General features: G+C 45.0%; 1 protein-coding gene across 1 annotated transcript in view; it reads right to left on the bottom strand.

The window, feature by feature from the left end:
- lrp2b (low density lipoprotein receptor-related protein 2b) overlaps positions 1–17,337 on the bottom strand; it is a 112,027-nt gene that overhangs the window by 63,301 nt on the left and 31,389 nt on the right. Inside the window, 12 exon segments of the mRNA XM_046369298.1 lie at positions 4,624–5,068; positions 5,294–5,589; positions 6,027–6,203; positions 7,661–7,852; positions 8,025–8,261; positions 8,524–8,737; positions 11,439–11,616; positions 11,967–12,076; positions 12,328–12,471; positions 13,378–13,544; positions 13,915–14,043; positions 16,398–16,575. Of these exon segments, the coding sequence (XP_046225254.1) occupies positions 4,624–5,068; positions 5,294–5,589; positions 6,027–6,203; positions 7,661–7,852; positions 8,025–8,261; positions 8,524–8,737; positions 11,439–11,616; positions 11,967–12,076; positions 12,328–12,471; positions 13,378–13,544; positions 13,915–14,043; positions 16,398–16,575 (2,467 nt within the window).

Raw genomic sequence — 17,337 nt, 5'->3', positions numbered from 1 at the left:
CTCCTACTGCTCTCTCTTCGTCCGCCCACGTGTTCTCGCACACCCCGAGAGCTTCTGGTCAGCGGGGTGGTGGCACCGGGATCCTCATCTCTCCCAAGTGGTCATTCTCTCTTTCTCCCCTTACCCATCTGTCTATCGCCTCCTTTGAATTCCATGCTATCACAGTTACCAGCCCTCTCAAGCTTAACATCCTTATCATTTATCGCCCTCCAGGTTCCCTCGGAGAGTTCATCAATGAGCTTGATGCCTTGATAAGCTCCTTTCCTGAGGACGGCTCACCTCTCACAGTTCTGGGCGACTTTAACCTCCCCACGTCTACCTTTGACTCATTCCTCTCTGCCTCCTTCTTTCCACTCCTCTCCTCTTTTGACCTCACCCTCTCACCTTCCCCCCCTACTCACAAGGCAGGCAATACGCTCGACCTCATCTTTACTAGATGCTGTTCTTCCACTAACCTAATTGCAACTCCCCTCCAAGTCTCCGACCACTACCTTGTATCCTTTTCCCTCTCGCTCTCATCCAACACTTCCCACACTGCCCCTACTCGGATGGTATCGCGCCGTCCCAACCTTCGCTCTCTCTCCCCCGCTACTCTCTCCTCTTCCATCCTATCATCTCTTCCCTCTGCTCAAACCTTCTCCAACCTATCTCCTGATTCTGCCTCCTCAACCCTCCTCTCCTCCCTTTCTGCATCCTTTGACTCTCTATGCCCCCTATCCTCCAGGCCGGCTCGGTCCTCCCCTCCAGCTCCGTGGCTCGACGACTCATTGCGAGCTCACAGAACAGGGCTCCGGGCAGCCGAGCGGAAATGGAGGAAAACTCGCCTCCCTGCGGACCTGGCATCCTTTCGCTCCCTCCTCTCTACATTTTCCTCTTCTGTCTCTGCTGCTAAAGCGACTTTCTACCACTCTAAATTCCAAGCTTCTGCCTCTAACCCTAGGAAGCTCTTTGCCACCTTCTCCTCCCTCCTGAATCCCCCCCCTCCTCCCTCTCTGCAGATGACTTCGTCAACCATTTTGAAAAGAAGGTCGACGACATCCGATCCTCGTTTGCTAAGTCAAATGACACCGCTGGTTCTGCTCACACTGCCCTACCCTGTGCTCTGACCTCTTTCTCCCCTCTCTCTCCAGATGAAATCTCGCGTCTTGTGACGGCCGGCCGCCCAACAACCTTCCCGCTTGACCCTATCCCCTCCTCTCTTCTCCAGACCATTTCCGGAGACCTTCTCCCTTACCTCACCTCGCTCATCAACTCATCCCTGACCGCTGGCTACGTCCCTTCCGTCTTCAAGAGAGCGAGAGTTGCACCCCTTCTGAAAAAACCTACACTCGGTCCATCCGATGTCAACAACTACAGACCAGTATCCCTTCTTTCTTTTCTCTCCAAAACTCTTGAACGTGCCGTCCTTGGCCAGCTCTCCCGCTATCTCTCTCAGAATGACCTTCTTGATCCAAATCAGTCAGGTTTCAAGACTAGTCATTCAACTGAGACTGCTCTTCTCTGTATCACGGAGGCGCTCCGCACCGCTGAAGCTAACTCTCTCTCCTCTGCTCTCATCCTTCTAGACCTATCGGCTGCCTTCGATACTGTGAACCATCAGATCCTCCTCTCCACCCTCTCCGAGTTGGGCATCTCCGGCGCGGCCCACGCTTGGATTGCGTCCTACCTGACAGGTCGCTCCTACCAGGTGGCGTGGCGAGAATCTGTCTCCTCACCACGCGCTCTCACCACTGGTGTCCCCCAGGGCTCTGTTCTAGGCCCTCTCCTATTCTCGCTATACACCAAGTCACTTGGCTCTGTCATAACCTCACATGGTCTCTCCTATCATTGCTATGCAGACGACACACAATTAATCTTCTCCTTTCCCCCTTCTGATGACCAGGTGGCGAATCGCATCTCTGCATGTCTGGCAGACATATCAGTGTGGATGACGGATCACCACCTCAAGCTGAACCTCGGCAAGACGGAGCTGCTCTTCCTCCCGGGGAAGGACTGCCCGTTCCATGATCTCGCCATCACGGTTGACAACTCCATTGTGTCCTCCTCCCAGAGTGCTAAGAACCTTGGCGTGATCCTGGACAACACCCTGTCGTTCTCAACTAACATCAAGGCGGTGGCCCGTTCCTGTAGGTTCATGCTCTACAACATCCGCAGAGTACGACCCTGCCTCACACAGGAAGCGGCGCAGGTCCTAATCCAGGCACTTGTCATCTCCCGTCTGGATTACTGCAACTCGCTGTTGGCTGGGCTCCCTGCCTGTGCCATTAAACCCCTACAACTCATCCAGAACGCCGCAGCCCGTCTGGTGTTCAACCTTCCCAAGTTCTCTCACGTCACCCCGCTCCTCCACTCTCTCCACTGGCTTCCAGTTGAAGCTCGCATCCGCTACAAGACCATGGTGCTTGCCTACGGAGCTGTGAGGGGAACGGTACCTCAGTACCTCCAGGCTCTGATCAGGCCCTACACCCAAACAAGGGCACTGCGTTCATCCACCTCTGGCCTGCTCGCCTCCCTACCACTGAGGAAGTACAGTTCCCGCTCAGCCCAGTCAAAACTGTTCGCTGCTCTGGCCCCCCAATGGTGGAACAAACTCCCTCACGACGCCAGGACAGCGGAGTCAATCACCACCTTCCGGAGACACCTGAAACCCCACCTCTTTAAGGAATACCTAGGATAGGATAAGTAATCCTTCTCACCCCCCCTTTAAGATTTAGATGCACTATTGTAAAGTGACTGTTCCACTGGATGTCATAAGGTGAATGCACCAATTTGTAAGTCGCTCTGGATAAGAGCGTCTGCTAAATGACTTAAATGTAAATGTAAATGTTATCGATGGAAATTTTAATGCAGAGATACAGTGACGAGATCCTGAAGCCAAATGTCGTGCCATTCATCCGCCACCATCGCCTCATGTTTCTGCATGATAATGTCGCAAGGGCCTCCCGGGTGGCGCAGTGGTTAAGGGCGCTGTACTGCAGCGCCAGCTGTGCCATCAGAGTCCCTGGGTTCGCGCCCAGGCTCTGTCGCAACCGGCCGCGACCGGGCGGTCCGTGGGGCGATGCACAATTGGCCTAGCGTCGTCCGGGTTAGGGAGGGCTTGGTCGGTAGGGATGTCCTTGTCTCATCGCGCACCAGTGACTCCTGTGGCGGGCCAGGCGCAGTGCTCGCTAACCAAGGCTGCCAGGTGCATGGTGTTCCCTCCGACACATTGGTGCGGCTGGCTTCCGGGTTGGATGTGCGCTGTGTTAAGAAGCAGTACGGCTGGTTGGGTTGTGTATCGGAGGACGCATGACTTTCAACCTTCCTCTCTCCCGAGCCTGTACGGGAGTTGTAGCGATGAGACAATATAGTAGCTACTACAACAATTGGATACCACGAAATTGGGGAGAAAAAGGGGTAAAAATTCATAAAAAGAAAAAATAATTTAAAAAAAGATAATGTCGCAAGGATCTGTACACAATTCCTGATAGCTGAAAATGTCCCAATTCTTCCACGGCCTGCATACTTACCAGACATTGAGCAGTTTGGGATGCTCTGGAACCCAGCAGATACTGACTGGTTTTCTGATCCACACCCCTACCTGATCCACACCCCCTGATCCAGACCCTTATCCACTCCCCTACCAGGTATCTGTGACCAACAGATGCATACCTGTATTCCCAGTCATATGAAATGCATAGATTAGGGCCTAATTTATTTATTTAAATTCCCTAATTTCCTTATATGAACTGTAAAATCTTTGAAAAATGTGCATGTCATATATATATTTTTTGTTCGGTGTAGATTGTACTTTCAACCAGCAAATATCAGGAAATCACAATGATAAAATTATTTCACACTTTTACAGTGTTAATTTCATCAAAATGAGGGAACTTAATTTTGACTGTACTGGGCCTTAAAGGCCCCCTTTTTTATTTGATGTTCAAATCATCACAGTATATCTAATAAATCACTGTGTGTGATTATTTCATAAAAATAATTCCAAATATATTTGTTATTTAAGCCTAATTTTCCATTGAAATGCTCAGTCTGATCGCATGGGCGTGTCGATACACATTTCAATATATTTACATACACAGCCCTGATTCGCGGATAGGATCGTCTAGACCAGTGATCACCGGTCACCAACCTTTTACAAGTCAAGATCCCTTTCTGAGTCAAAACGGACGCTGAGATCATGACTTTAAAAACATATTAAGCCTATGCAACATTAACCAATTAAAAATATAGTTATGTATCAATGAGGTTTGTGCAGTAGGCTATAGGCCAAATATATTATCACTGCATATTGGCTATGCTTGAATTGCCCTGCCAATGTTGTTCTTCTCGGACAATTTTGCCTTGTAGATCGACCACTGGTCTAGACTCTACAGCCTAGCGCTTAACCTTAAAAGTAGGAGGATACATATGCAAATAAAGGATGACTGGTCATTGATCAGAATAATCACATCCGATTGTGATGTCACAATCTGAGCAGGCTGAAATTCTAGGCATTTTTTTCACTCTTCCACAAAAAGCGCATTATCATAATTTTCACAATTTCATAATTTTCACAATCATTACAAAAACTGGAAAACCACACTATACATTGTCTTCCCCAACCCTCGGATTCACAACACTTACTGTCGGCTATGATGACAGGTGCACCGGTAACCGTGGTGATGACATAGCCTATCCTGCTTCGTCCTATCCCCATGTACTGAGTAAAAAATATCCTCTTGTCTGCAAAGTCAAAATCCAGCGCCATCACATTATAGCCCAGGTTGATAGTAGGGTAGGGGCTAGTGTGATCGGAGGGGTCTAAACGTAAACTATTCATGGTGTAGTCCGTGGTGAATACCAGGAATTCGTCCAGACCGTAGCCACACGACACTCCATTGTTGAGGAGCGAACCGTGGGCGCAGGCGCAAGTGGGTTTCTCCTGCTCGGGCAGGGCGAAGCAGAGCTGCTGGCAGCGCCCATTGTCCTCCTGGCACGGGTTGAAGCCCACCAGGTTGGCAGCGGTGGGCTGCACGTGGGAGTTGAAGACCACCACGTCCGTGAGCCCGTCAATGCCGTCGCGGATCACCTGGTGATGACAGTGGCGTTGTTATTTCCGTCTTTGAATGTGAAAAGACACTCTTTTTGTGCTTTGTGATTTTGTGGTACTTTTGTGCAGCTTGTCTAGGAATTGTATGCTGTGGGTTTACCCGTTGCATACATTGTTGTGTACATTAATTATAAATATTCTGTTATGTTACTTTGATAATACATTTTTAAGACACTAGGCTAAATTAAGCTACTTCATAATCACCTCTGGCTGGGTCGTATTCGCTGGATTCTTGCTGGCCTGGAAAAGCTTCCCGAGCTTTCTATCCACCCACAACATAGAATTCCCAAATATCGACAATCCGTAGGGAGCCGGGTATCGACTCCCATAACGGACAATCTCCCTCTGTGTCCCATCGGGCGCCATGCGCGAAATCATATCCAGCACATCGTCTGTCCAGTACAGGAAATCGTTGGTGTAGTCGACAGTGAGGCCGCGTGGCGATGCCAGGCTCTCGGAGGCTAACACGGTGCGGTTGGCACCATCTAGCTGGGCACGTTCTAGAATAGAAAATAATACATTTGTTACACACACATTGAAAGGCACAGGGCTTAGGTACAGGTTTAGGATGCAGCACCACTGGATGGAAAGCTATTTTGGGGGTTAAGGGCCTTGCTCAAGGGCACAACGGTAGTGGTAGTAATGACACCAGCAGCCCTCCAGTAGCCAGTTCAATTCCCACTTTTCCTTTTGTATATTGTAAGTGGTTTTCTGACTTTATTGAACAGAGAGAGAGGGTGAGTGGGGAAAGATGGAGAAGTTGTGTCAAAGGGCAATAGGCCGGATTCAAACCTATGCCAACCCTTTAAACGTGTGCAGGAGACAGCGGCTTAGACCGCTAGACCACCCTAGGTCACTGTTCTCATCGCCCAGCCGGGGACCTGAAACGGCAACCTTTCTGTTATTGGTCAACCTCTATAACCTCTGGACTACCTACCAATTTTGGGGTTCTGGCCTCCGTCGGCCCAGAAGAGAAAACGGAGCTTGGGGCTGACGGCAAGGTCACTGGGCCGGTCCTCAGTGGACTTGAGGAGAACCGTGCGGTAGGGGGTTTCGAGGCGGGTCACCTCCAAGTAGGTCTGGGCCTCAATAGCGTTGGTGAAGTAGAGGTTGCCTAAGGGGGAGAGGATGGGAGAAAGAACATTTAGGGAGTGATCAACATTTATATTGAGGGAAACCTGGACCTTTTTGAAATGGAAATGGATGGCCTTTCCCCTGAGGGAAAATATTTTTACCTGGCCCTCCCCGAGCATAAAAAAAACGAAACATGTAACCCCCCCCTCCAAAAATGATTATTTAAAAAAAATATCAGGGAATATTAAATCCCTTTTTAGTAGGCTATCAATGTTGCAGACGTGCTTTCTATCAAAATAAACCCGTGGTTGAGAACCACTGCAGTATTCATACCACATTCATATTCTCCGCTAGAAGGGGGCATTTACCAATTTAAGCGATAAGGGCCGTCCACACCAAGGACGATAAATCGAACGATATATTATACATAACTATAAAACGTTGGCAAGCATCCACACTAGAAGAAAGTTTACATTCTACAGTAGCTTACACCTGTCAATCAACTGTCAACACATCCTACTGCACGCCGTGGGCCTATTAATAAGGCGATAGCACAGACCATTCAGTGCTTCAAAGTGTGTTCATTGTTATTGTGACAACTGCAAATAATATTTCAAATGACATGTAGCTAATGAAAATGTTAATCAAATGCTGAAATTCATAATAATGCCTAGTATAAAGAAAATGCAACAGCAAAAAAACTAAATCCTATAGTTTTTGTAGCCTATAGCTTTTCCTGGGATTTCACGAGAAGAGGTATAGCAGAGGCTTGCGTCCGTAGCCTATAGCCTATTGCGCACGGGAATAGCTGGAAGAGAGAGGCTAGAATTCTAAAAACAAAAAGTGATGCAATCAGTCTCTCCTTTACTTTTAGCCAAGAGAAACTGGCATGCAATAGTATTGATACTAGCCCTCTGATTAGAGTGAACCCCCCCCCCCCAAAAAAATGACAATGCGCCGAATAGAACTGGTGTAGACCTTAGCGTGAAATTCTTGCTTGCGAGCCCTTCCCAACGATGCAGAGTAAAATAGTAACACGAGGAATAAAATAAAGTACACAAGAATGGAGGTATATACAGGGAGTGCCATATGGGTCTACAGTTTACAATGTCCTGAAAGGTACATTAGCAGGCTACTCATTTGGTGTATTTTGATCACATCACTAAGCAGTCTCTCTCTCTCTCTCTCTCCTTTCAAATTCCCAGCCAGTGGCGTTTCATTACGGAAACCGTTTACTGTTATTAACCAAATGAAAACAAACAGAGCAAAATGAGAGTTTATATTTGTAGGTCCCTACCCGTTTCATCCTGTCTGCTTCCGTTTAAGAAAGGTTTTGCAACAGAACATGACCCCCCCCCATTTTCCTCCAGGTAACAATTGCATGAAGTCATTTCAACCAGTTTTGCCTGCTGGATGTGGCATATAGATGAGGATCTGTACCAGAACGATTTACAACTTGGAGTATGTCTCACAACTCTTTACATCGTGGATCCTAACCTGAGATCCAGTCCACAGCCATCCCTTGTATGCCACCTCGGCCGATGCCTTGGTTGACGACGGGAGTGAAGCTTCCACCGTCTGTCTGGGCCCTGAAGATCCCTCTGTACGAGCTGGAAGTGCTGTTGTCGATCCAGTAGATGTACCTAGAGGCGACGTGGAGATCCAGCTTGTCCATCACAGAGTAAGAGTCTGCAATGGGTAAAGACATGTTAACTTACCGAGAGACTCAGTTACAGTGTAAGTCAGTAACAAAGTTGGGTATAGATTTGTGAAAGAGGATTCATGACAAGATGTGTTTCAGACATAGACTTAGGGTATATTTAGGTCCGGTTACTTTATAGAAAGAGTTAGGGTTACGTACATCCAGCAACAGGCACCATGGCCTCCGAGTGGTCGGAGCTGTTGATGTGGAAGCCTCGGATAAGTCTGGGGGTGGAGACCACTGCGAAGGAGTCGTACTGCACGCAGGTGGTGCCATCTTGGGAAGGCACTAAGCCCGTGGTGCAGACACATGTCTTCTGGCCCCCAGGCTTGGGCAAACACAGGTGGGGACAGGCCCCATTGTTGGTGCTGCAGCCGTTGGTGGTGCCTGCCGAGTCTGGGGAAGAAGAGAAAGGATGAGAAATTAACTTGAGATACAAATGCCTGTGTGGAACACATTATGTTCACAAGAATCTCCCACTGACACCAACTTGCATGATTACATGACATTTCAAGGACCTTTTAATCTACTTGGTGGCAAATGTACCCAATATTGGATCAGTAAAATATTCGTGTCATACTCTACATACCGTCGCTCTCTGTTGAAAAAAGACTAGCGGATGAAGACTAGAAGATTAGCAGCAGGTAGCCACACTCACTGTCTCGGGCGTGGACTTTGAGGGCTCGGACTCCTGTCATCCCACTCCTCAGCACGACCATGTTGGCCCCGGTGCCCTTGTCCACCCTCTCGATGACCTCGTAGTCCAGGTCGGTGTAGTAGAGGTAATCCTGGTGCACTGTGAGGCCCCAGGGGTGGGACAGCTGGCTCACTATGGTCACCCTGCTGACCCCATCCATCGTACCACACTCAATCTGTTCACAGGGAAAGAAAGGGAGAGTAGAGGGAGTCAGGGACATTTAGAGTTACTGTATGTTTCAGTTGCAGCGCTATTCAATACAATTCAGTACAACCTTATTTGTCCCCTTAGGGTAATTATTACTAGGGCTAGTGGTGTTTCAGACACCTACAACAACACATATATGAAATGCAATAAAGTTGTGTGCACTAAATGAGAAATTAATACGACAGTGGTTGTGTGCGTTCGTGCATGGATGTCCGTCCGTCCGTCCGTCCGTGTGGTCCTTTGTAGCTCAGTTGGTAGAACATGGCGTTTGTAACGACAGGGTAGTGGGTTCGATTCCCAGGACCACCCATACATAACATGTATGCACACATAAGTCGCTTTAGTGTCTTCTAAATGGCATATATTCTCCTCAAGTCTGCAGACAACACAACAGTAGTAGGCCTGATTACAGACAATGACGAGACAGCCTACAGGGAGGATGTGAGGGGAGTGATGGCAGGAAAATAACCTCTCCCTCAAAGTCATCAAAACGAAGCAGCTGATCGTGGACTTCAGGAAACAGCAGAGGGATCACGCCCCTATCCACATAGACGGGACCGCAGTGGAGAAGGTGGAAAGCTTCAAGTTCCTCAGCGTACACATCACTGACAATCTGAAATGGTCCACCCACACAGACAGTGTGGTGAAGAAGGCGCAACAGTGCCTCTTCAACCTCAGGAGGCTGTAGAAATTCGGGATGGCCCCTAACGACGCCAGGACAGCGGAGTCCATCACCACCTTCCGGAGACACCTGAAACCCCACCTCTTTAAGGAATACCTAGGATAGGATAAGTATTCCCCCCCCCCTTTAAGATTTAGATGCACTATCGTAAAGTGACTGTTCCACTGGATGTCATAAGGTGAATGCACCAATTTGTAAGTCGCTCTGGATAAGAGCGTCTGCTAAATGACTTAAATGTAAATGTAAATGTAAGACCCTAACAAACTTTTATAGATGCCTAATAAAGCACATCCTGTCGGGCTGTATCACCGCCTGGTAAGGTTACATCACCGCCCGCAACCGCAGGGCTCTCAAGAGGGTGGTGCGGTCTAGCCAACCTATCACTGGGGGCACACTGCCTGCCCTCAAGTACACCTTCAGCACCCGATGTCACAGGAAGGCCAAAAAGATCATCAACCACCCAACCCACGGCCTGTTCTCCCTGCTATCATCCAGATGGCGAGGTCAGTACAGGTGCATCAAAGCTGGGACCGTGAGACTGAAAAACAGCTTCTTTCCCAAGGCCATCAGACTGTTAAATAGCCATCATTAGCCGGCGATCACCCGGTTACTCAACCCTGCACCTTAGAGGCTGCTGCCCTATATAAATTGACATGGAATCGCTGGCCACTTTAATAATGGAACACTAGTCACTTTAATAATGTTCACATACTGTTTTACTCATCTCATATGTATATATTGTATTCTATTATACTGTATTTTAGTCAATGCCACTCCGACATTGCTCGTCCTAATATTGATATATTTCTTAACCTTTTGTGACTAGGGGGCAGTATTTTCATTTTTGGAAAAATAACGTTCCCGTAGTAAACGGGATGTTTTGTCAGGACAAGATGCTAGAATATGCATATAATTGACAGCTTAGGATAGAAAACACTCTAAAGTTTCCAAAACTGTAAAAATATTGTCTGTGAGTATAACAGAACTGATATTGCAGGCGAAAGCCTGAAAAAAAATCCAATCCGGAAGTGCCTCATGTTTTGAAAGCGCTGCGTTCCAATGCGTCCCTATTGAGCAGTGAATGAGCTATCAACCAGATTACTTTTTCTCCGTATTCCCCAAGGTGTCTACAGCATTGTGATGTAGTTTTACGCATTTATGTTGAAGAATACCCGTAAGCGGCTACATTGCACAACTGGTCACCTCATGGCTCCCAGAATGATTCTCGTGTAAAATACAGAGGTAGCCATTATTCCAATCGGTCCTACTGAAAAACCAATTGTCCCGGTGGATATATTATCAAATAGATATTTGAAAAACATGGCGTTTGCCATGTTTCTGTCGATATTATGGAGCTAATTTGGAATATTTCTCAGGGCGATTTCTCAGCCAAACGTGAAGAACAAACAGAGCTATTTCACCTACAAAAATAATATTTTTGAAAAAAAAGAACATTGGCTATCTAACTGGGAGTCTCGTGAGTGAAAACATCCGAAGCTCATCAAAGGTAAACAATTTAATTTGATTGCTTTTCTGATTTCTGTGACCAAGTTACCTGCTGCTAGCTGGACAAAATGCTATGCTAGGCTATCAATAAACGTACACAAATGCTTGTCTAGCTTTGGCTGTAAAGCATATTTTGAAAATCTGAGATGACAGGGTGATTAACAAAAGGCTAAGCTGTGTCTCAATATATTTCACTTGTGATTTTCATCAATAGGAATATTTATGTCCGTTGCGTTATGCTAATTAGTGTCAGTCCATGATTACGCTCCCGCATGAGGGATGGGGAGTCACTAGAGGTTTTAATTAAATTATTTTACTTTTAGATTTGTGTGTATTGTTGTGAATTGTTAGATAGTACTGCACTGTTGGAGCTAGGAACACAAGCATTTCGCTACACCGGTAATAACATCTGCAAATATGTGTATGTGACCAATAAAATTTGATTTGATATATTTGTTTTTCTGTGTAACTCGGTACCCACCACTCCGGTGCCGGCTACACCCCAGTACAGCTTGCTCATAGCGATGTCTGCGGTGATGAACCCAATGATCCCCTGGTTGACGGTGTAGAGGTTCCTCAGGTTGCCTCCATCCATGTCAGCAATGGCAACCTTAGGAGGTACGCCACTGTCTGTCCCCCGGTCTGTCCAGAACAATTGACTATCAAGCAGGAAGTCAGAAAGTTCAATATTAATTAGTACTAGCGTTAGTATTAATCCACTGATGATGACATGGAATGAAGACTAACTAGCAATTCAAAATATGTCTGGTGTTGTCGTTGACTTTCCCTATAACGTTATGAAATGCTTGGTACACTGTTGGTATAAAGTCACATTGATTATTTTACTTACTAAACAGATCAGTAGCCAACAAACTGTACAGTATCATTACTTGACAATTAAACATGCTGGATGACACACACACATACAGTACTACTTCTTTGTCAGTATTATATTTATTTAGTTGTATCCTTTGTAACTAGTAATAATGATACACAGATGAGTGTTTACCCTCTGGCTGGGTCCAGGGCTATTCCAATAGGCTCCCCTGCTCCCTCTGGCTTCCCTGTGTTTGTGATGAGGGTCTTCCTGTAGAGTTGAACTCCATCCACACGAATGACCTACGGTAGATGAGAAACTTGCTATATCATGTTAAATTAATACATTATAACCACGTTACTACCAACACAGTTAAAAGACGACATTATGCAAAGTAAAGAGAGAGAGAGTCACAATTAGCATGAAACTACTCAGTTATCATCTCTATATTGGATCCAGTAACACCTTGAGCCAAGTAATGACATTGTATCTCTACAAAAGCAAGTCAGATAATAGTCTATACATCATTTACAATGAGGACATGACACGCTACCTCTATTGCTTTATTAGTTGGATTAGTGTAGTACATCATGCGAGTTATCCAATCAAAAGCCAGACCGGAGGGCGAGCCAATGATTGCAGATGGAGCAAACAGAGTCCTATTGGTTCCATCAGTTTTCACCCTGTAAATGGAGCTCTGCGAGTGGGAGACAGCAAACAATTCACTTATATTAGACTCGAATCCAGACTTGAAATAAGTGAGTTTTGGGGTGTTGGGTTCTAACTTGAAATATCCTTATTCATGTTACCATATTAGAACTGGGTGTATGGAAATCTAAGTGAGAGAGGGGAGCCCAGAAAATGTACATTCTGTCAGAACATGTTATTGTCAAATCTCATGTATCCTATGGAGAGAAGGAAAGAGTAACAGTCTGGTTTCAGTCACTGATAATGTTGTATAGCCGTGGATTAGGGAGAAGTGAGGAACGTGGGCCGAGGTCAGGTCAGATGTAGTGAGCAGGAACAGTCCTATGACATACACACACAGGAGGCAAGGCCGTGACTACATCCACGAGAGGAATCACTTAAGTTCCTGCCCAGTAACCGAGATGTGTTGGCTGTCTAGATGTGGAAGAAGTGGACTCTGCCCAGTAGAGGGTATAAATACAGTATATGCACTTGTGTAAACATGTCTTTGTCTTTTCAGCTGTTTGGACTTGGTGGGTGAATAAACTTGGTTTGAGCTTTCTCCGAGTTGTCCGTTTGAGTTTTTACTCTGTTTGTCAGAACCTAACAGGGGCAAATCCTCCTCTAACATCAATGTATGAGTTAAGCAAGAGTCTAGTTAAGTGTGTGCATATTAAGCTGGGATTCCGCCCTTACAGCATTCAAAATGGTTAAAGTTGCAAGATTCCAGTAACCGTCCCAATTTTCCCCTCAAGAAATCCTGGTTGGAGGATTCCAGATTCTCTGCTTATTCCTGCCCTATTACGGGAATCTCACAACCGGGATTTCTGGAAAACCTGGAAAGTTTGCAAAACCAGATTTTTGCAACCCTTAAAAATGGTAGTGGCTTATTTACTGTGAGCAACTTGTCACTCACCGAGCCCTGCACCCAATAGACAAACTGCTCCTGGTCGTCAAAGTCAATGTCCCGCCCCTGAGTGATGCCAGACACGGGTGCCATGGCGTTGTTGGAGGGGTCGGCCGGGTCCACAGGGATGCCGAAGATCACAGTCTCCCTCACCACCATCAGGAACGGAGTGTCATCTGAGGTACAGACAGAGTAGGATAGAAAGGGATGAGGTGGAGTGGAGTGGAGTGGAGTGGAAGTGGAGTGGAGTGGAGTGGAGTGGAAAGAGAGACGAGCAAGACAGAAAAGCAAAATCAACCATAGTTTTTTCTGATTGGCCTTTGCGAAATCGTTATCTCCATTAATCATGTCATGACAACTACATAACACTTTTGCCTTCATGCAGAATAGTATAAATCAGAGTGTTACAGAAAAAAATACAATTGATTAGGAATAGAAAAAAATCCCTTGTACTGTACTATGACAGCAATAATTAAATCAGGTCATGAGTTAAGATGAGTTAAGAGGGATGCTACAAGCCTATCATTAGAGCTGCTGTTAGGGTACCTTTGATGCAGGTGCGCCCATCACTGTTGAGGTTCCAGCCAGACTGGCAGTGGCAGGTGTAGTACCTCGGCCTAAAGCCAGACAGTAGGCACAGCTGACTGCACAGGTGCTCCGCGCATGGGTTGATTGCTGCATAGTGGAAAACAATGGAACAATAATGTCAATGGAACTATAAAGTCATGCTTTATCCACTACTAGTGCTGAGCGATTAGTGCTTTTTGAGGTCAGTTCGGTTTCGGTTCAATTATTTAAAAATAATCACGGTTTTCGATAATATATATATTTTTTAAACTTTAAATGCAATACATTTATGTTGGTTGAATGCTGTAACAACACAGAATAAAACAATGAATAAAAGTCCAATGATGGTAGTGGCTGCCCATTACTGCTTATTAACCATCATTTATTCAAATTACCTTACTTTAATAGAATATTTCAGTCGTGTATATTACATTTGTTTTAGGCTTATTCGATTACTTTATTATTTCATTTCCAAGTCATCATCTCATCTCTATAGAGCTGCTGCCTATGCGGTCTGACAAAATCACTGTTTTAGTAGTTCTTCAAAGTAAATAAGGCTAAATACCAACTATCAACCACATTATGTATTTTCAGGTAGAGATGGCTCACGAAGCTCTCTATCCCTCTCGCTTGCGACTTCTTCTGTCACTTCTCTCCATCTCAGACCAGACAATGAGGTGCGCAATGGGTTATGGTTATAGTTAATTATCACATTTTCTGCGCTAAACTACGTTGTCACGTTCGTCGTATAGAGGAGACCAAGGCGCAGCCTGATATGAATACATTCTTCTTTTAATAAAGAAAGAACATTAAACAAACTAACAAAACGACCATGAAGCTGTATAGAAGTGCAGATCAGGCAACTACACATAGACAATAACCCACAAAAACAAAATGGAAATGGCAACCTAAATAGGATCCCCAATCAGAGACAACGATAAACAGCTGTTTCTGATTGGGAAACAATTCAGGCCACCATAGACCTACATTACCTAGACATACAAAACCACCAAAGATATACATGTCACGCCTTGGTCTTAGTATTTTGTGTTTTCTTTATTTATTTGGTCAGGCCAGGGTGTGACATGGGTTATTGTGGTGTGTTTTTTGTCTTGGGGTTTTGTGGGGTGTCTACGTAGTCTATGGCTGCCTGAGGCGGTTCTCAATCAGAGTCAGGTGATTATCGTTGTCTCTGATTGGGAGCCATATTTAGGCAGCCATATTCTGTGAGTGTTTCGTGGGTGATTGTTCCTGTCTTTGTGTTTGCACCAGATAGGGCTGTTTCGGTTTTCGTTATTTCATTTAGTTATTTTTGTAGTTTCTGTATGTATAGTTTTTCCTTCATTAAAATATGAATCATCATCACGCTGCATTTTGGTCCGATCCTTGTTCTACCTCTTCGTCAGAGGAGGAGATAGAAGAGAGCCGTTACAATACAAAAACCCTAGACAGGACAGAAACACACATCCCCACCCTCGTCACACCCTGACCTGACCAAAATAATTCATAAAACATAGATAACTAAGGTCAGGGCGTGACAGTACCCCCCCTCGAAGGTGCGGACTCCCGACCGCAAACCTGAACTTATAGGGGAGGGTCCGGGTGGGCATCAACCCTCGGTGGCGGCTCTGGTTCTGGACACCGCCCCCCATCTTTACACTGGTCCCTCCGCCTTTGTTGAGCTGAACCGTGGCTCATCGCCTAAGGCTCTGGATTGTGGATCTTCACCGTGGGGAGACCAAGGCACAGCGTGATCAGAATACATTCTTCTTTAATTAAGAAAGAACACTTAACAAACTATAACAAAACGACCGTGAAGCTACAATTACAAGTGCTGACAGGCAACTACACATAGAAAATAACCCACAAAACCAAAATGGAAATTGCTGGTCTGAATTGGTTCCCAATCAGAGACAGCTGTTTATCGTTGTCTCTGATTGGGGATCCTATTTAGGTTGCCATTTTGGTTTTGTGGGTTATTGTCTGTGTAGTTGCCTGTCAGCACTTGTAATTGTAGCTTCACGGTCGTTTTGTTTTGTTATAGTTTGTTAAGTGTTCTTTCTTAATTAAAAAGAATGTATTCTTATCACGCTGTGCCTTGGTCTCCTCGTTATGACGAACGTGACATAGGTAGAACTCACTACAACGCACAGTTCAGGCTTGATCTGATTTCTCTAGAGAAACTGTGCATTGCCCTCACCAACAAACAAAAAAACTAAATGGAATTCAAATAATTTAACAATAACCAGAATTTATTTGAATTGTTCAGCACTATCCACTATAAACAAATGGTAAGTTTGAATGTATTATGGACGAACTTTGAAAGTTACCTGCTAGTTGTTAGAATGTCATCCAGAATTTGTTGGAACAGTACCTACTGTTTGTTTGAAAGTTACCTGCTGGTTGTTAGAATGTCATCCAGAATTTGTTGGAACAGTACCTACTGTTTGTTTGAATGTTACCTGCTGGTTGTTTGATGGGGTGGTCCATGACAATGCCCATGGGCTGGTAGACGTTGGTGATCACGGTGGTCGTGTTTCCCCCGTGGAACTTGTTGGTCCTCAGGACCTGGTAAGTATAGCGCTCAGACCAGTAGATGTGGTCCTCGAAGATGGTCATACCGTGGGGGTGTTGAAGAACCTACAGAGATAGGGGGAAGGACAGAGTGGGTGAGAAACCGGGATTTATAAAGGATAAAAGGGTGACACTTTACTGAAAGCCAACGTGCTCAAGCCTTTATTACATGTTATAGTTTGAGCCTTTATAATGTCTTATTATACAACTTATTACATGATATTGTTTGAGCCTTTATAGTGTCTTATTATACAACTTATTACATGTTATTGTTTGAGCCTTTATAGTGTCTTATTATACAACTTAATACATGATATTGTTTGAGCCTTTATAATGTCTTATTATACAACTTATTACATGATATTGTTTGAGCCTTTATAGTGTCTTATTATACAACTTATTACATGTTATTGTTTGAGCCTTTATAGTGTCTTATTATACAACTTAATACATGATATTGTTTGAGCCTTTATAATGTCTTATTATACAACTTATTACATGTTATTGTTTGAGCCTTTATAATGTCTTATTATACAACTTATTACATGTTATAGTTTGAGCCTTTATAATGTCTTATTATACAACTTATTACAACTTATTACATGTTATTGTTTGAGCCTTTATAGTGTCTTATTATACAACTTATTGTCACGCCTTGGTCATTGTATCTTGTGTTTTTGTTATATGTTTGGGTAGGCCAGGGTGTGACATGGGTTTATATGTTGTATTTCGTATTGGGGTTTGTATTAATTGGGAGTGTGTATTATTAGGGGTGTGTCTAGTTAGGCTTGGCTGCCTGAGGCGATTCCTAATTGGAGTCAGCTGATT

This window comes from Oncorhynchus gorbuscha, linkage group LG11 (assembly GCF_021184085.1).
Source record: "Oncorhynchus gorbuscha isolate QuinsamMale2020 ecotype Even-year linkage group LG11, OgorEven_v1.0, whole genome shotgun sequence".
NCBI lineage: Eukaryota > Metazoa > Chordata > Actinopteri > Salmoniformes > Salmonidae > Oncorhynchus > Oncorhynchus gorbuscha.
This window is presented reverse-complemented; position numbering and strand designations above follow the sequence as displayed.